Consider the following 21,118-nt stretch of genomic DNA (forward strand, 5'->3'; position numbering starts at 1 on the left):
TGCCTCCCGAGGCGCTCTGCCCGCCGGCACTGAGGGCGGCCCCGCTCACCTCCCTCGTTGTCCTTGCTGTCGGCGCAGGCGGTTTCCATGGCCACGCTGCAGCCCGGGCCCCTCCAGCCGCTCTGGCAGACGCACTGCCAGCTGTTCTGGCCCAGCGTGCACCTCCCGTTGCCATTGCACAGGTCCGGACAGCCATCTGCGAGGACAAACGGACAAGGTGAGCCCCGGGCACCCCCACCCCGCTGCGCTCAGGCCGTGCTACTGTGCAGACAAAAAGGCTCGGTCCTGCCACCGGCGGGAACGCTCGGTGAAGGAAGGGGACACCCTGCAGAAATGGGGATCTAGCACAGGAGCCCTACTGCTCTAACACTTGTTTTAGGAACCCTCTAAAGGTCCAGACCTCGAACTGATAGAAATGACAGTCTGCTGACAAATCTGTCTCTTATTTTTCCATCTGTATGTGTGTACACATCTTCTTCAACAAGCTCGTCAGTGCTCAGAGGACTTTTTGTACTGAGTGTTGCATTATTCTCCAGAATAATTTATTTAAACTTTGTGTCTAAACACAAAGTTTAAATAAATGCTTTTATCTATTTAAATAAATTAATTAATACTTTCCTTCATTGATGGTAATTTTAGAATATCTATTTATCTAACACTAAGTTTCCTTATATTTTGGTGCCACATCTTACACTTTCTGAAAAACATATTAGAAGAGATATCCCCTCAAAGATGAGTGTTTTGAATTGATTATGAATATGACATGACTTATTGTATAGCAAGAGCTAAATTAGGAACAAAAATATTAATTAGCTAAGCTACTTACATGTTCTAACAAATGTCCATAGGTGATAGAATACCTCAACTCCTTTCTCCTGGAAGTAAATGAGTCTCAGGAGACATCACAGTATCTCACTGAATATTCATTATGGAAAAAAGGTAAGAAAACCAAACTGCAGCCTTGGTAAATACAACCAGATCCCTCAACACCCAATCCACACAAGCACAGCTATTTGTCTGTGGGGTGACAGAAGATTTGAGGCCAACCTCTCAGAGCATCTCTTTGAGCAGGAGGGAGGCTGTGTTGCCTGCCAACAGGTGTGTGCTTTTACAAACCTGCTCAGAAAGCCACAGCTCTGAGTTTGGCTCGTCCTGCTCCTCCCAGCTCCTTGGCTGCAGCCAGGTGAAGTCAGAGAGCAGCTTCTCTGACCCCAGACTCATTCTTACAATGCTGCAGGAGCTTCCCATACAACAAAGTGATACCCCTGGAGCTCACAGCTGGCATCACAAGAGGTCAAAGACTATTCAGTTCATGTTACACAGAAAGCTGTTGGCAGGTAGAAACAAGTCCTACAAGTTTTATTTCAACGTTTTTGTGTATTAAGAAAAAAAAAAGCCTCTTTCACTTAAATTTAGGGTTATTTTGCCACTACATATCTTAGCTTAAAAAAATCAGTTACTTTGGCAGCACAGGTAATAGATTTTCAAGACATTTAGTTTATCTCTTCCATTTTTCAGGTTGTTTGAATGGCCAAAATGATAACGTTTGAGGGGAGGCATCCCGGTGTAGGACAAATTATTTGTTTTAAATGAAAACCAAACAGTAATTGTGAATATACCCATGTGGTTGGTTTTCTACTGAGGCACTGACAAGAATTAAATCACTGAAGCAGTTTGCCTTGCAGCATCTGAGCAAAATGAAAACATGAACAGTGGGGAGCTAGCAAAATCCCTGAAAAGTTTTAAGTGCAGCTGGGGATTAATGGACATGACTTTGCGTTTAGAGAAGAGAGGGAAGGCAGCATCAGTGCCACAGACATGGTGTTGCTAGGAAACACGATGCTACCTCCACAGAGCTCATTTAACTGCAGCCTTCCAAAGACAGAGCTGGGGTTTGAGTAGCATAAATATCAGAAGGAAGGGAAGGAACAGCACTACACTACAATAAGATCTAAGTGCTTGGACAATAATGTCTTCCTTAAAAGATCTATTTAGTTAATGATGAATTAGCTTTGAAACAGATTTCAGTAATGGACAACTAATTAGGTGTTTTGCATGGTTATGTCTCTGTACATGCCTGTGTGCATCTGTGGATTTCTGGTTTTGCCTGTCTTCAAGCAAGTATCTGTATAGCATTCTAGTCTGTTAGACCAACCCGAAAACAGAGCTCCATTATGATGCAGTAATAACAATTTTCTTCTAAAAAAGGCTTATATTTAGGAATTGCACTGCCTATCTCTGTTTAAATCTTCCTACCAGTGCACATGAGCAGTGATTATTACTGATGAACATCTTCTGCACACACAGGATTTCCACAGATCTCACAGGCTTGGTGGCCACCAAGGGGTTTGGAGAGTGGACAAGGTGACCAAGTGCCAGCCTGAGGAGCCTTGAGAGCCCAGGCTCAGTGGCACAGCTGGACAGATGGCCTTTGCTGGCCAGGCTCCCTGCAGGCAGGCAGGCAGCACACCCAGCTCTCCCTGCTGTGGCAGAGCCTGCCTGCATTCACAGCCACACGCTGCAGTGTGCTGCCTCCTGCCTGCCTGGGGAATTCTCCCAGAGTCACACAGGCAAGGGCTATCAGCATCTCATCTCAAGAAGCAATCCAGTGAGGGATGGAGCTCTCACTCACCACTCAGCAAAGGGCCCTTGGTGCTAAGCAGACAGGTTGCTATTCCTGGTGTGCAGAGAAATTCTCCTCATCTTTTCCATTACAGTATGCTTAATGGAAAATGTCAAGAAGCAAGGTTAAAAAAGAAGAAAGTGCTTGTTTAAAGTGCTAGATTGACAACCTATTTATTCAGAGAGCAGGCAGAGTACAGGCAACAGCAGTTCGAGTGTCTCACACTTTTCTAGCTGCTGCTGAAGGTGAAACACTAATGCAGCCTCCCTCCTCTCTATCTCCAGCCTGCCTGTGGAATTGGAAGCTGAAAACTTTACTACAAATACATATGAATTCACAATTAAAACAGCAAGAAATATTTCAGAAAGATTTTTCAGTGTTGCATCAGGAATTTGTGACAAGGATATGAGAGATATCAGAAAGCAAACACCATAATATGGACTGTGCTTGGTTCAAAAATGGAGGGTGCTGGATATATTTACAAGAGAATACTCCCAGCTTTCATCTACAGTGAAATTATTCTGAGATTCAATTGTATGGTGATTAGTTCATATTTGAACTCAACAAAATAATTTCCAGTATCCAGGCAGTACATTAAGAATTCTAATTCAATTTTGGATAAATTCTGCACAGACTTCCTTTTTACTCTGGTATTCCCAACCTTCAGGTATACAAGTACACATGTCCAGTTTCCCACACATATATGGATTTTCCCTTGCATAAACTACTTTAAACTCCAAAACAAACATTTTAAGTAAACTAAACCATTTAAGTAAAATAAACCAAACTAAAGTCTGCCTAACAAATTTGTGGTTTCAGTCAGAATCATCAGAACTCCCACTTATGGTGGGGCAAATCTTTCTCCAAAAAAAGGAAGGGAAAGGGCAGCCAGGGAAAGAGAAGTTAGAGAAACCTTTCTCTTTATAAGTTTCCAAACTCTGATGGAAGAGGTAGCCTCTTAGTATAATGAAAAAGAAAAAAAAAGAATAGGAGAGGTGAAGGGAAAAAGAAATCTAAGTGTATCTCAGAGCTACTTAGAGAAAAGCATTATGCTTTTAGCCTCTGGTCAGTTTGTACATGGAAAAACAGAAGTAAATCAAGAGCTTGTGTCTTTTGAGTCCTTCTGCTCCTGTGCCATCAGCCATTTATTCTCCAAACAGCATCTCCCAGCAGAGTGAGCTCCCAGCAGCTCTCCCCACTTAGTGCACATGGGCACAGCTACATCTGGAATGTGATATCTGCTGTTTATCTTTCCACATGACCTCATTTCACACACCCTGATCCAAAGCCTGCTGGCACTCACTGGAGCCTTTCCAGTGACTTCAGCTGGGGCTGGATCAGGTGCTCCTGTGGGTGAAGAAGCCCTGCAGTGAAGAGCATGTTCTACCCACAGTGTTTCCTCACTCACAGGATGCACACGAGTTTCAAGGGGAACATTTAAATTACATTTCAATTCTCATCTTCTCATTAAAGCTGTTAACTACAGAACTGGAGCAAATAAAAGTAGTCTGGGATATGATGGTACCTAAAGAATTTAGAGAAATGACATAAAAGCAGTAATGACAATAGCCTGTTTAATTTGGATTTTAGAGGATAATCACTGTTTCCATATTTTCTGTTCATTCCTTCGGTGAGCTGCTGGTATGCCTACAGCTATCTAATAATAAATGAGAATGAGGTACCTAGCAACATTGAAAATAAAATCATGCTTTTTATTTGCTATTGTTATTTTTTAATCCTTCAATTCCAAAGCCTTCAGGGCTTAGTTAAAGCCAAAGAAAGGGCATACAAATAAAAATGACACAGTGTTATGGTAGGCACAGGCACAAGTCATTTTCTACAGAGTAATACTTCAACTGAAATAAACCCCAAACACGGAATGAAACACATGTCAGTAAACCAGAGTGTTGGTTGAGTGGGAGGTGAGGCCCCTGTGACTGAGTTTTGACAGTTCCAGAACAGGCTGGAGCCATGCAGAGGCACCAGCCAGGGCTCTGAGGCAGGGCAGTGACACTGATTGACAAATTGCTGAGAATGAAGCCAGGCTTCAGTGCAGCACAGAGCCACTGCCACGTACCACAGCAGAGCTGCTGCTTCCACAGAGGGCTCAGACACAGCAGGGGCCTCTCCCTGGCACTCAAGTGTTTGTCACCAGCATACTCTCACTGACTGCCTGGCTGCTCTTGTTTTTTTAGAGAAAACGTTTTGTTTAAAACTGCTCAACAGCCTAAGTATTTCTTTAAGCTACACATCAAACAAAGAAATAAAGAATAAATATCTACTTGCAGATGTGCTGTGCAGATAAATACATGCCTGAGTTAGAACTACAGACTACAATTGTGTTTATTGGACTGGCTGAAAAAAATAAGAAAGGCCAAAAAGTATGTTTAAAGAGCCCTGAAATCCTCCAATCCAATACCTCCTGTGCAGATAAACAATTAGGAAATTTAAGTAACATTTCTTAAATTGCCTGGGATATGTATTTCATAACAGAATTATCTATCCTGCAATTCCAGTCTTTCTCACATAAGGGCAGGAACTCGGGGAACACTGAACTCTCCAAACAAAACAGAGAAATAGGAGAAAAACGTGTGACTGTTTAGAAGAGAAATAAAGATCACACAAAAGGGAAAAAAGTCTCAAGTACAGTCACTTGCATCTTTCTGGAGGAAAAGAACAAAAAGAAGATACAGAGACACACACACAAACAAAAAGAGAGGGAAACTTATGTTACAGTAGAGGACACAAAAATTTGAGATTGAAGAAAACCTCAGGGGTGCAAGAGCTTCGCACATTGTTAACAAGGGATTGCTGCCAGAACTTTCCATATTACCCAAGTTCATGTTCAGTGACTCAGGCAAAGGGGCTCCTGTGACTCAGGGGGAGATACCCTCGAGGTGTCCCTCTTGTGCACAACCAACAGAGCTCTCTGCCACCAGCTTTGGTGCGACCCCTCCAAGCTGCCAACAGCTGGGCAGGGGGACAGATTGCGCTACACCGTCCTGAGACTTGGGGAAACCAAACAGAAACCAATCAAAGGTCCATGTCTGCTCAGAATGGTGAATACACACACAGAGCTTCAGCTGAGCCCAGAATTTGGGCTCCTTATACACAGTTTCCAGAAGGAAGGGAGACTGCCTTTTGGGAAGGTCAGACATCAGACTGAGGAGCCTCTGCAATGCTGCAGTCCCAGTGCTCTGTGATAGCCAGGCAGGGCTCTCTCTGCACCCCAAAATTGTAAATGTGAGCACAAAGTCACCTCTCCTCCTGCACAGAGCCCAACACCATGGCTTTACCAGCGTCAGGGGGTGAGTTCAACTGAGCCAGGACTGTTTGCCAGGAGAATTTAGGAAGGGAAACACAAGGTAAGGGAGTGGGAGATGAAGCCAAGAAATCTGGAGACCACTCTGCCCCAGCTCCAACAGGACTGTGTGACCAGGACAATCAGTATATTGAATTAATAAACTCCAATCATTGATTCATGTCAAGCAAAAAAGTGGAGAGCTATGTATTGTCAGGCTATTTGCTTTAGTTTAAAAAATCCAACAAAACAAGGAAAAGCAGAAACAAAGATCAGTTAAAAAGGAATTTCCAATAACAAATTATAGTAGTGGTAGTAATAATGATAATAATAAAGAAAATCTATGGTCTATGCAAGGGACATCTAAAAGATAACTTTGTGTAGTTACTTTACATTTTGTACATGATTAATGTAAAGTTTTGCGTAATTAACTCTTTCTTTGCGATGCTGAAAACATATTAGTAGCTCATAGTATCTCTAAGCACAACAAACAGCATGAGCAAAGACATTATGTGAAATATAAGTCAAGAAACTGCTGCAGCCCAGCCACACAGCTCCTTCCAGAGACCAAGCAGGTTATTTGCTGAAATTTTGAGCAGGAGCTAAAATTTGACCCTAGCAGCATATTTGAGTTACACAGTGTATTCTTTTCAAACAAGACTCATATCCACCTCCTATTCATATACCCAATAAAAAGATATATAAAAGATGCAGTAAAAATTTGTATTTAAGATAGCTGGGTCTTTCAAATTAATCTTACTGTAACAAAATCCATTTAGAATATAATTCCAGGTGAAATTGCATTCATAAAACTAGTACCAAAACCATAATCTTTTATTGTATTAATGTTTCTGATATCACATACAAGCACTGGCATCATCCTTTGTAATATGTAATATCCTTTCTGAGAAAGAAGCCTTCTCAAGCTGAATTTATCTCTAAAATAACGTCTATTTAAAGAGTTTTGTGGCAGCATAATGATAAAGTGACCTATCAGACAGGATGTATAAATTCAGTCAATTGAAGGGCAACATGCAAAACACTGACTTCATGTTTGAAAGAATGGCTAACCTAATTACAATGCAATCTAGACTTAATGTAATTTAGGATTTTTGTAGGAAGACATTCTCAGTTCAGTCATTAGCTTCAAAATACTTTTTTCACTTCACAAATCCTCCACATATTACATAGAAGAGGAATGAATTCCTTTCCTCCTTAGAGAACCTCCACATAAGATAAAAAATAAAAATCATGTTAAAAATCATGTTCAGAAATGCTAATTGCATTTCTTTGACCATAACTCCTTTAGTGTACAAAAAAAACTTTACCAAATTGAGGAGTTTGAGTCAATCAAAATGCCCAGTAAGCCAAGTTAGCATTTAGAGTGACCTAACAGAACTGCTCCCCTTCTGTCAGTGCTACTTAATAGTAGTTTTCATCAGCATTTCAAATTCAATTTGAATTCAGTAATGTGAGGGAGTGGGATTTGTGCACACACACATGGATACATGAGCAGGGAGCTGCAGTGAGAACAAGCAGGTGTTATCAACTGCTTAAGCAGCTCAATCCACTGCAGAAGATGCACAGCACTGAGGGGTAACAGCCTCTAGGGGGATTGGAGAGAGCCTGCCCCAAAATTTATGGGTCCAAGTCTGGTGTCTGACCTCAAAACCACCCCACTCTGAAGGAGAGCTTGGACCAGTTGACCTGCTGACATCCCTCCTAAACTGAATTATCTACCATCCCTTTAGTTCTAGAGCTTTATATTTCATAATTCTCAGGGCAGGGAATCCCAGTTTTCTCAGGCACTATTAAAATATAATTGCTTGCTATTCATTAGATATTAATGCCTGCATAGAATTTATAATTTAGCAATTAACTTTCAGGTATGCAAATGCTGATCCCGTGTAAGTGTGCAGGTTATCTCTAGCAGAAGAATAAATATGAGCCTTAACAGAAGCAGGCAGTTTCCTCTCTTACTGTGTGGCAGATTAGTACCTTCTGTCCCTCAAATTTGGTACAGAACTTTGGAATCCCTTCAGGATGAAAACCACTATTTAGACATGTGCATTATATTTTGCAGTTGATCTTCTTAAAGTATTAATCCCATGGATTCCAATAAATGGCTGCACACTGCATGGGTTTGGATTTCAGAGTTCCAACATTCCAATTGTCCAAAAGAAAAACCCAAAGAAAATGCCAGAGAATAAACCAGAAGTTTTTGTGAAGTTTTGTGGAATAGTTTGGAATGAAAAATACTAGCAATGCACTAAATGTTTCATGCCTTCTGGCTTGCAGCAGTCCTACATCTTCGTGACATTAAAATATGATTACAAGTGGCCAAAAATAATGGGTATTTGAATATTAAAATTAATATATCTCACATGTCTGTAAGGCTAGAATTTATGGAGTTTGAATATAAACAAATACAAAGTATGAAATAATGCTCATGACCTAGGAGCAGTATTCCACCACATGGGCAGTGTATGCAAAACAAATTAAAATAGATAAGCAAAGCATTCTGAGTTATGTGAGTGTTTGTGTATGCTGAGTTATTTGGCAGATATAGGATAGAGGATGAATATTTCAGTACATAAAATATACTTTATAAACATCCCTTTAATTCTAAAGTGCAAGGCACCATTCTGCATCCCTTGTCAATATACATAAGCCTCACAAATATCAAACCATTTTCCAATTTTTATATCTACCAACTGCACAAATAACTAATAAAAGCCACAGAAATAAAAATGTGGTGTTCACAAATGAACTGCTTTAAGTCCTGCATGCATAAAACAGTTATCTTTCTGTTCCTTTTTTATCTGTTTACGTGGCAAAGCAAGAAACATCCTAATCCTTTGGATCTAGCCAGTTGCTTTGATATTTAAACACTAAATAAATCTGTGAAAGTGATTTTGATCTACAAGGGAGCTCATCTTCTCCATCTCACCCCCAAGAAAGCCGAGAGTATTTAATCTGCACTTGGAAGAAATTTGGAAGACAAACGAGCTCTTTAAGCTCTGCTTGCTTTACATTAAACATATTTACTACCAGGCAACTGATGGCTCTGCTCCTCCCCTCGCCTCACCACAAGTGTCCTTAATTCTCTGGAACGAATACTTAAGTCTTTCTGCTGCTGGGCAGAGCATTTATTTTCCATTTCCCTGTAGAAGCCATCAGAATCACCAATGAGACTGTTAATTTGATTGCCTTGCATCTATATTTGACAGTTTTTAGGCCATCTCAGGGCAGGCAGGTTGTCACTTCTTCCACTGGGACTGTTTGCCAGGAGAATTTAGGAAGGGAAACACAAGGTAAGGGAGTGGGAGATGAAGCCAAGAAATCTGGAGACCACTCTGCCCCAGCTCCAACAGGACTGTGTGACTAGGACAATCAGTATATTGAATTAATAAACTCCAATCACTGATTCATGTCAAGCAAAAAAGTGGAGAGCTATGTATTGTCAGGCTATTTGCTTTAGTTTAAAAAATCCAACCAAACAAGGAAAAGCAGAAACAAAGATCAGTTAAAAAGGAATTTCCAATAACAAATAATAGTAGTGGTAGTAATAATAATAATGATAATAATAAAGAAAATCTATGGTCTATGCAAGGGACATCTAAAAGATAACTTTGTGTAGTTACATTACATTTTGTACATTATTAATGTAAAGTTTTGTGTAATTAACTCTTTCTTTGCAATGCTGAAAACATATTAGTAGCTCATAGTATCTCTAAGCACAACACTGATATCAAAGAGATTTTTCTCCCCAGGTTATCACTTTTGTTAGAAAAGTTCCAGGGGAATGGTACCAGGGTATGAGACTGCCCTAAAGATCAGCATTATTGATCCTCAGCGTTCAAATAAAATCAGAATTTAGGTTTCCCCACTCTGCCTGTTTCCCACCATTTCAGTGGGGTGTGGTGTCACTGTCCCTTGCTGATAGCTCAGCTGCCACCACCTTTCAAGGAGCATGTTAGAACCATGTTAATCAGGCTTTCCTTTAGCTGATGGCCATTTGTTCAGAGCTGTGAACCTGAGCAGAGTGCAGCCCTTTGCCCTGCTCAGCACCAGGACAGTCCTGCTGGGCTCAGGCTGCAGAGCAGTTCCAGCAGGTTCCACTGGTGTGCCACCAGCACTGCCAAGGTGACACCAGAACGGTCCCCAAGGTTTGGTGCAGTCTGACTCTCTCAGATCTCACAGATCACAACCCTGCAAAGAGAACCTGGGGACAGCTCTGGCTTTCAGGGTAAACACATATATGGGAATATGCTTAATCAGGCACAGTGCATATCCAATTTACTCTAATAACTGCTTTAAGCACTCAGGAAGTTTCTGCAAAAATCCTTTTTAACAGTGTCACTCACTGGAAAAGCTCTCCTGCAGTTTAGTGACACAGCCTGGCTCCTCAAGGTAGAAATCTGCCAAAACTTGTATGTTGGTTCTCCAGCATGCTCACCTGCTTCTCACCATGGAGGAAACCACTTACCAACTGCAATTATTTCCTAGGCTGGGCTCAAGTTACCTAATTCATGTAAGGGATCAGCAGCAGTAGCCCTGTGGAAGTTCATCTTTAATAAACCTATACTCTTTAGTCATAGGACAAAAATTCAGAAGCAATACTGATGAGAACTGACATTTTCCTTTTCACTTCACTGTCATTTATTCACTTTTGAGTGACATCCCTCCTCACATTTCATCATGTTTTTATCTCAAGCATTAAAATACAGGAAATAAATAATTAAGAACTGGGGACATATTCTGCAAATAACTTTATTAAATCTCCCATTTAGTATCAATGGGAATGCTCACTTCAGAAATCAGAAACATTATATACAACTTGCTAGGAATTTTTAAAACTGCAATGTTTAACATCAGAATTTCTGACAAAAATCCTTAATAAGTAGGGGAAACTGTAACTATAAAAATTGAGTAAATAGATGCAGTCTTCAATGGAAGGCACACATGTTAAATCCTCCCAGTTCTGTTGAATAAATACTTCCCTTTACAAAACATCTCATACTTTAAAATTTTAATGCAGTAAAAGCTTTTAAATTGGTTAAGGAGGATCTTAGGAATTTCATGGTAACTAGAAACACAAATACTGGTCAAAGATGACAGATTGTACTTAGCATATTTTTTGTGTACAGAAGATTGAAATATTAAAAGGAATGGGGATATAATTAGATTGTAATAAGCATTGTCTTAATTGTATTAAAAAAAAAAACAACTTTCATGTGGAATGGAAATATTAACAAATTTAAGAGACATTTCAGTGTATCCAAAAAGTCTGCTGAGTGATATTTTACTGCTAATTAACACTTTTGATTAAGTATATGAAGTACTGTTTATAATTAAGGGTGGATCTGAGGGACTTTAATTCACATTTTTTCTCAGCATACAAGCAATCAAAATTGTTATGGAATATACAACGAAAGATTCCAACAAAAAATCAGCCAGTGTCCATTCAGCCTTCACAAACAGGGTGACCTTGACTTTGATGCCCTGTTCTCTAAATATGGCAAGCCTTCTCCATTCTAAATCAATATTTCTGACTTATTTTGGAAAAAAAAAGTTTCAAACATTCACAGGACACACTGAAGATATATATGGATTGGTTTCATGATAAAGAATCAATTAATAATGATCCAAGGGAGACGGTAACAAAAAAGCAGTTTTACCCCTATTCCAAAGCCAATAAAAAGATGAATTGTGCCACATGGGAGCAATGTTAACCTTCATTTCAGAATCCTAACAAACTCTATGCAGTGATTTTCTGTCTTAAGCCTAAAGCATCTTTTCAATTGCTTCTGAAACAAGAAAAGGCACATTGCTACTGCTTTTCCTGCACTGTTATAAAACTATTAAAAAAAAAAAAGTAAGGATTAATCAGAACCTGCAAACATTTTAACAAATGCATTCACTTTTCAACAACAAATAATGATTCATGGCTTTCTGCTTACAGCAATACCTTTATGGTCCAAATGCAAGGGATTCTGCAATTTGAAAATAAAACACGGAAGGGGAAGAGAAACACCCTTTTAAAATAGAACTACTTCATTCTGAGCACATTATCTTCCATTGTAGGAGTGGATGCTATAATGCTAATTCCTCTTAGTTTGAGAGATAAGTGGTCTGTAAGCCAGCATACACACATTTTGCCTTGCTTTATGGAATGGAAAGCATCAGAACAGTTTCCATCTAAACTGTGCTGAAAGGTGGATGGCAGCATGCTACAGCAGAGACTCAGTTCTACTCTCTGGAACTCCCAGTGGTTTAAACAAAAAGTCAGTTCTCTCATCTGTACTAATGTGTCTCTGTTTCTAGGAGAATCAGCATCTTCTGGGACATTCAGGGGTTTGTGTTTGTACATGCTGAAGTTACAAAAATAGCTTCAGTGCTATCCTTGAGGAGCTCCTTCCACAAGAAACTCAGCAATGCCTTATGATTCCTAACAATTGGAAAATCACAGTATTTGAAGCAGCACCACTTTCAAAATCAATAAACCATCATGATCCAGGCAAAAAAATTCTATTCCTAAACAGATTTTTTTTTTGTTGTTGTTAATTTGTGCTTTTGGATAATTGTCCTCTTAGTATTGCTTCTAACCTAAAATCACAACCTAGCAACCTAGTAATATTCTCCACTACAAACTGATTTAGTTTTTAATTAAAAAGAATGGTTTTAATCACAATTGCATCCTTATATTTACTTCTTGGACACCAAAGTTATTATCCTTACTAATTCTCTTCAGAACAGGGACTGCACCTTGATGCATCGTGGTTCTTTAGCTCAGTTGTTCAATGCTATTGAAAACTATTTGAAGGAAAACTAAAACATAGATGGTCCAGATGAATTATGAATCTTAGTTATTTTTCAAACTCTTGAACAACTTTAGTCTTCCAACACCTACCTAAAAAAATACTCATCTGAAATTTTATAATTAAACAGAGAAGAAATTAATCTTCATATGGGTTCATGTAAAAATATACTGAAATATTAGGAGTGTTTATACCTTTCAAATATATGAACAATTAACTATTAGCTCATGTAGTTCAATCTACCCTAATCAAGCCTGAACATTTAAAAAGAAATCTCTAAACCTTTTCTTGCAGCTATTTTGATGGTATCTTGTTTTAAAAGCAGGATACAATCTATTGATGCTGAGTTTGATCAAACTGCTTTGCCCTGGACTGTTAAAAACTACAAATAGAAACTAAAGATACAGTGGGATCAGGAAAAAAGCAATAAACTTAGATGGTTGTTTGTCAAATGATGGCTCCCCAGTTCCAGAATGCAGGACACCTTGGAAGAGGGACTATGGAAGAGAGGAAGGCAAGTGAGGGGGGCAGGACTTGGGGGCTGCTTTGCAAACCACCTTTGAGAGACCCCAGAGCCTGTTTGACACTTGAACAGCTGGGACTCACAGGGACTCATAGCCCAGCTCCCAAAAACCAGAGAGCCACCACAAGAAAATCCATCCCAGATGTCAGACACCACTCATGGGCCACACAGCTGGCTGATCACAGTAAGGCAGGAGTAAAAATATCTTTTAAGAGTAGTAGAGTGAGAGGGAGAAAAGCTTTATGTGGATAAGCAGACAGCCATGTCTCCCCTGCCTAAATTTTCATTAAGGATAATGTTTTGATCCATGTCACAGCAAATCCTTCATGAAAGCAAACTTGCTACTTTTCCATGAAAACTGCTTAACTGTTTAAGAGAGGTACTCTTTTTGAGTGAAATATTTAAGTGTGCAGTGCTCAGGGTCAGCTCTGAGAGTTGAAAATCCTCAGGGAACAGCTGGGCCATGAATCCTTTCTGCTCTAATCCCGTTAGTGAATGAAGAGGGGATGATGACAAACACAGCAACCTCAATATATCATGTCCTGCTTTTCCTCTGGCTTTCAGCAGCCTGGCTCTGAACTGCTGATTAATGAGGCACCAGCACTGCTTTGTCTCCATCTATCCCAGCATGGATGTGTTTTGAAGACAACTGACAGCCTGAGATGGACAGTAATATGTCAATCAACACTACCTCACTGAAAACATGACAGTAGAATGTGCTGGAAATTGTAGAAATCTACTCAGTTGGACACAATTTCTTGGCAGCTATAAATCAGGTAATAGCAACCTCAGGATTATTCCAATTATTTTCACTTTCAACATGAAGAGATGAAAATGGACTAAAGCATCAGACCCAAATGCCTTTAAGAATACTCAAGTTTGTATTCAGCTCTTACATTTCAGTAACCCAAATTACGTTTGCAATTTCTTTGGGCAAATGAGATATATTATATTATATGATGATTTCTGTAGGACAGCAAACTTTGCTTCTTTTTATATGTACAGAAAGCCTATATGTAAAATGAAATAGGTTGAGGCTACACACAGGAATAATCTCCAGAAGCATCGTTATCCTATTGAGCATTTCATAAGCAGGTCAGAACAGGGCTGGAAAGAAAGAAGGAACAAGAGAAAAGAGCTGGATAACATAAATTTTGTAAAAACTTTCTTCAATAAGAATGGCTCATGATACCTCGTAACTTGTGCTCTGAACAAGTCCCCATATTCATTCCTTAAGATCTGTTAAAAAACTGTCTAAGTAAGGGCTTTTAGTGAAAGAAGGATGTATCAATATTCAGCATCAGTGTGTATTCATCCTCAGTGAGTAGTTACTGCACAAGAGAGAGCTGACAGCTTAAAGAGAAGCCTTTCAATAGTTTCATTTTTCCCCGAAGCCCTAAATAGATCACACAGCAAAATCCTGAACTGACACCTCAGAGGTTCTACAGAGACCATTTTTTCCTTTTTATTTCTGACATTAATATTTTTAATACAACATTAAACTAAGAAAATATTGAGTAGAGAATTTCAAAAGCATCAAATATCTTCGGAAGACAAGTCTCCAACTTATAATGCATCCTACTATTAATTTGATACTAAATTGGCAAGAAGCTGAAAAAAAAAACAACAACAAAACCCTTTTCAAAGCTTTGCATCTGAAATATCATTCCACCGAGTTTGCAGCAGTCAGGCAAAACACATTTGACTTTATTTGCATCTTCAAGCATGAAAGGTTATGTGAAACTGATACTGAAGACACAGGAATGATACCTTGAGAATGTATAAGCAAGAATAAAAGGTATCTTTAACAGGAATACGAACAGCAGGTCTCAAAAGCACGGACAGCTATTGTTCTCTTTTGTATTTCTTTCTTAGTAAGTATAAATATTATATATATGTATATACATGTCTGTTTCTCAGGGTCCAGCTCTACCTTTCTGTCTCCGTACAATCCATGCCACTGACCTCTCACAAGCATTCCCGTGGCTTTGTTGTTTTGTTTCCAGCAACATTGTGTAATTCACTCCCTTGCTGAAGCTCTGCTTGACACCACAGGGTACAAAATAATACAGAAAATATTATCTGCAGGAGAAGAGAAGATTGTCTGGCTCCTAGAATACTGCTAGGAACAGCATAATCGGCTCTGCCCTTTCAAAAGTTAGATCAGCTCCCTGATTGATTGCCCTCCCTCACTTTTTGTGGTCTTTCAAGAGTTCAAGAATTGGCTAGAAAATCAATATAACTCATGAAAAACCGCTCCAAAAGGAAAAAAAAGAAATGTGGTTTTAGTTTGGGAAAGTATTCACCAGGATCTTCTGGGTGCACCTTTGAAGTATCAGACAAAATGCAGGAAGTTTAGCTGAAAACATACTCATTAAATTTTTTGGGCTAGAAAGGAAAGAAATAAGGTCATGTTCTGCAAATATCCTGTAAAAAGAGAAAGAAAAAAGCTACTCAAGTGTTCTGACACTGAGCTGTGACATGTTTCAATCATTTACAGGAAGCCCTCAGCAAAGAATGCAAACAGGAAAGTTCTTCCTCATGAATAAGCTTGCCTTTCAGCCAAAAAAGATCCCCAGCTGCCCCCTGTAAATTCTGTAAATGAAAAGGAATTCTTTTTCTCAACTCCTTGAAAGTCAAACCACTCTCACTATACATAAATCTCTACACAGAATGCTTCTTTCCAAGCTCATAATCAGCTACCTTGCTCAGCTATGATAAAATTAGGTGGATGCATATTGCAGTTCTGGATTCCTTAGTGCTACAGAAATTATTTCCAAAGTTTACTCATCTCTGATCCACAAAAATAGCTGGTATATTTCAGCTTTCAGCATAGGAATTTGCAAAGTTACAAACTAGAAATCCCAAGCAAGAGCCATCTACATAAGATGGAATCTGGGGACTCTACAGCCAAGAGATTTTACTCAGAAATAAAAGATGACAAAGGCAACCAACAAAGCACCTCGATAGCAAATGCAGCTGGGAAAGATAAGAAGCATCAGCTTCCCAGGAAGAAATTTATTTACCAGATATTTATTTACCAGGAACTCAGACCTTGACTGAAGCACAGAGATGCTGCACTAGATGAGCACATATTTATCCAAGTGACGAGAACATCTCCTCGGCTTTGATTATAAAATGGAACATGACATAACATATGCTCCCAAAATTCCACCCTATAAGGAAGATTTCTACCTTTTGAGTCTCTGTCTTTGAATGATGGAAGTGAAAATGTGAATGATGTGCAGTGAGTGACAGAAATAATTGAGAATCTCTTAGCTTGCCTCATGAGGTACCTGCTGCTCCTCTGCTTTGCTGAGGAGGCACAGGGGGAGCAACTCTTAAACTCCAAAGAATGCATCAGGAGAAATCTGCTTCCAGGTATAAAACAGTGGGATAACTGTGTGATACAGGTGATGAACTGGAAACTGCACATTCAGGAACAGCCAACGTCTCCAACAGTTTTGGTCATGTCATCATACATATATTACCAACATATTTCAACATCTGCAGTAATGAAAAGTGGTCATGACCTAAATATTCTATGCATTTTTCAAATAAAATGAAAAAAAAAGTGTTCCTCTCTCCTCAGAGCATGCAATCTAAATTCCTGTCATCATTCTTAGAGGGTTTTTTATGCCTTGATAGGTTATAAACTGTTACAGATTAATTTTAAGTTAGAAATCCATTGGAGAAGTCTAATATATCTAGCTCCTTCTAAATTGCTCTTTGTCAGATACGATGGCTTTCCACTGCCTCCTCCCACACACTTTCCATCTCTCCTGAAAATTGCCTCATCTTTGAATCATTACCCTTGTAATTACAACAAGAGAAATCAGTAGTAGAAGAAAAAAAATCTTTGACACAAAGAGCATTATCAGGGGACAGAAATATCTTGCTATATCCAAAGATAACACAATGCCACATTATTAATGTTTCCATTGATTATTGAGTCCATGATGAGGTAAAGAACTAAATCTTTACACTTTACTCGTGGTATTCCATCCAGCTGATAGAAAATATAAACATGTGTCAAAGCTGGAAAGGTCATCCCAAAGCACTCAGGGGGGAAAAGTTTTTAGTAAACAATTTTTTATTAGAACCAGAGCTGGAATATGGTCCATATAGTGTTCCCCTTTAAAGGGAGAGTATTTAAAGTATTTCCCTACTGGGGGTGAGTTTGTGTGGATGTTTCAGAGTGGCTCAATAGCCACATTGACAACCCATTGTTCTGCAAATACAGAACACATAGATCAGTCTCCCTGGCTGGATAAATTATCAATTCTACTTCCAACAGTGGCATTGGATTCTTAAAGGGAATGACAGTACAGCTCTTCAGGTAGGCCATTTAAAATAAACTCCTTCGAAGGAATGCTTCCTCCTGAGCTCATTTAAAAGAAGACTGGAAGAGAGCTCATAGAGTTCAATGATTTCTGGTAAGGCTGCTGCCCCAGGGCAGGATGAATTACCTCTGTTATTCCTGACAAGTGTTTGTCTAAATGGTTCCTAAAAACTCCATTGATGAGGAATTCACAATTTGCTTGGACAACCTCCTTCAGTTTTTCATTTTTTGGCAACATGTTTTTTCCTAACACAAATATCTTGTACTATAACTTAAACTTCTCAATCGTCCTAGATACAAAGTCCTTTCTTTTTTTTCCGTACATTTTTATGCATGTGAAAGTATTAGGTTATTTTCAAATCCTTCTCCTTTATCCAAGGCCTTGAAAACATAGAAGATAAGATAGAGAGCTAATACAGATTTCCAAACCCCTACTTCACCGAGGAACTTGCTTGCCAATTTTGACAGTTTTAGGGCCAAGGACCCAGTGGGAGAAATTGCCGATTCCCAACTCTGGAGTTGGATTTCAGAAAGCACTACCCAGGCCAGAACAGTGTCAGGTTTGTGGCTGGACTTGATGATCTTAAGGGTCTTTTCTAAGCTAAATGAACCCAAGCAGAGCCTGAAGAGATGGACTCATCACCTGCTTGTGTTTTGGCAGGCAGGCAAAGGCTCAGCTTCAGTGTCTGTACCAGGGGTATAGCTCATTTGCATAAAAATAATTTAAAAAAAGAACATGAGAGATAAGAACTTTTTGGATCAAAATCTGCAGCAGAGTATCCATGTTACCAAATAGCCTTAAGTACATTTTTTTTCCCCACTTTCTGTCTGAAAAAGAGTGCTTAACCTACCTCTAATGGAGGACATGAGCACACAAGGGCAAGGCTTGGAAATATGATGGCAGCCCCAAAGAAAACTTCACATATCACTTTCTGGTCAGAGCTCACCTTAAAAGATCCATTTGCAGACATTTAAATTTTACTTGTAAATATTTAGGATTAAATCCTGCTTTCACTGGTCTCCCAGTGAGATTTTTACCAATAACTTAATAAGAGACCATGCTTTAGGGATATGAATTACAGATGGAATTACACTTTTAAAATGGTATTTCTGACTGTTTCATAAGATCTCCATATATATCACACTGTCCTTGGAATGCTATCTTGACAGTTTATATGCAGAACATCCTCTGCAAGCATTTAAAAACAACAGTTTTAAACATCCAGATAATATTTTCAGTGAAAGTAACAGATCTGTTTTATAACAGCATGTTTTAAAAAACATTCAGATAATTTAAGGAAAAGCTGAATCCTCCATCTTAAATTTCTGTCATGAAATGGGTTCAAGATTAACAACTTCTATACCTTACTTTCACTTTGTTATTAGTTTTCCAATATTTTTTTTCATCTAGATTACCCTCTATTATTTAGTTATAACTTCCTCCATAATTGCAATCAATGAATAGTAATCACTTAATAAACATATCCTGACAGGTCTATTTTTGCACAGGGAAAAGATTAATTTTCTTTATCACCACTCCAGTAAGCAATTTCTTTTCTTACCTGAAGTAGCAAAGTGAACTGAAGTTCTGCTCTGCTTCAAAAAGCAGCTGAGCAAGACCAGACTCCTTTCACTTTTATATTATTTGGATATAGATTTATCAAAATCTGAGTAACTTGGAACCTGCATGCATTTTTATTTGCATTGATTCTTACACATAATTCTATTGCACACAGGCATAAGCTGCTTTGCACAAACACTGTGCTAACACTGAGCTCACACTGCTGTTCTGGGAGGATTTTCTGAGTGATTTTCTTAAACCAGGTAAAACAGAGAAAAAAATGTATTTCTATTAAAACTTTTGAGCTTAGATACTCAACAATGAAATGACAAGGAGTGTGCATTCTGTCAAGCATCTATTAAAGCCTCATTTGATATTAAATAGGATAAAATATCCTGGATGAACTTGGATACTTGTAGGTTACTATGATGATTTCTTTTCCACTACCATGTAAATATAGCACAAAGAAACTGGTAAAGAAACACAAAAAGAAAAAAAAAGAAAATGGTTTTTATATAGAAATCTCCTTTTCTTCCTCACAGATCAATTTGTTCTAAGTGGACTTGGACTAAAGTCGCTGGAATCAAAGCAAGTTTTTCTGCTGACTTCATTTCAGACTAGGTGTAGCAAAAATGGAAATTCAGGATAAATAACCTCTCCTACAGGATTTGCATTTCCTGTCTTAGGACAAACAGCCTGTGCAGTTTTCAAGTACCTTCCAGAAAGGCCTAATTGGTGGCATCTTTTTTGGCAGACACTCCTCAGTTGTTCTGACATTAAATGGTGTGTCAAACTTTCAGCTGAAACCATAAAGGCAGTTCTCTGACAGCGAGTTTCTGTAAAATTTAAGTGCACTTTACTTCTTCACACCAATTCTAAAACATCTTGAGCAACTCATCATGGTACCAAAGCATCAATTCACTCTAAGCACAAATTTTCCAGTGTAACTTCTAGAAATTTCTTACCAATACTGACAAAAATCCCTTTTACCATCCTTTTCCTCTGAACTCTGTGTTTCAGCTCCCTGTAACACGAACCAGTGGGGGCACACTGAGCTGTCCCTCTGAACTCAATCCCATTCCTGGCATCAGCCTTTGTGCTTTTGTAAATGGCCTCAGGACATAACCATGTGAAAATTCTTACTGATACAGGCCTGTCACAAGAATCCCTGTCTGCATGCAACAGACAACTTCTGACTGCACAAACTTCATCCAACATAACTAGAAGGGCATACCTGAATTTTTTGCACTAAGTCTCATCTTTGCCACAGGCAGGACCACATTAAGTTTCAAGGAAATCTGTGTAATACACACCAAACAAGAAAAGCTTACGCATATTTTAATCACTTTAGAAATATCACCCTTCCTCTGGAAAGAATTGATTATACACATCAGTAATAAGGAAGATATCTAGTTCAAAGCTCTGAAAACTAGGTTTAAAATCTCACTTCAGAGTTCACTAGTGCAGCTTGCAGTTTTCAGCCTACTTTGAGATCTTGGTAAAAGGCATCTTTTTGTCTGCACAGTAATGAAGACTTTACATACACTAATTACTTCTAAACATCGGCACATTACTAAGAGATTATAAAGCAAAACAAATTTTGTGCGAAGCATCAACTTCTGAAATAAGCAAATATTACAGAATTTAATGAAAAAATTATATACTAGGCATTTTTGTAAAGATCTGGGAAGAACTTTGAAAACAAAATGCCTGGATTAATCTAGCAGAGGTATGTTGATATGATGGAAGTCTGAAAGCAATTATGAAAAAAACACTCTGCATCTGTGCTGGTCACAAAGTGTTCAGTCATAAAAGCTTTGATTTAAATCATATTAGCACAGTGTGGAGGAAGCATGCAGCACCACAACATCAAAGGATATGCCCTGAAAATATGTATCGATTTTTCTTTTTTTTTTTTTTTTTTCATGTCTCCAATAGGAGTATACT

The 21,118-nt window shown here is 38.7% G+C and overlaps 1 protein-coding gene across 17 annotated transcripts in view; it reads right to left on the reverse strand.

Moving 5' to 3' along the window:
• The window catches only part of TENM2 (teneurin transmembrane protein 2), an 883,055-nt gene that overhangs the window by 55,280 nt on the left and 806,657 nt on the right, over nucleotides 1-21,118 (reverse strand). For all 17 annotated transcript variants that reach the window (XM_071443114.1, XM_071443122.1, XM_071443121.1 and 14 more), the window contains one exon: nucleotides 50-196. In XM_071443114.1, the coding sequence (XP_071299215.1) occupies nucleotides 50-196 (147 nt within the window). The remainder of the gene's footprint in view (nucleotides 1-49; nucleotides 197-21,118) is intronic.

The sequence above is a fragment of the Agelaius tricolor genome, unplaced genomic scaffold, assembly GCF_023055355.1.
Source record: "Agelaius tricolor isolate 1412-34295 unplaced genomic scaffold, bAgeTri1.0.p SCAF_18, whole genome shotgun sequence".
Classification (NCBI taxonomy): Eukaryota; Metazoa; Chordata; class Aves; order Passeriformes; family Icteridae; genus Agelaius; species Agelaius tricolor.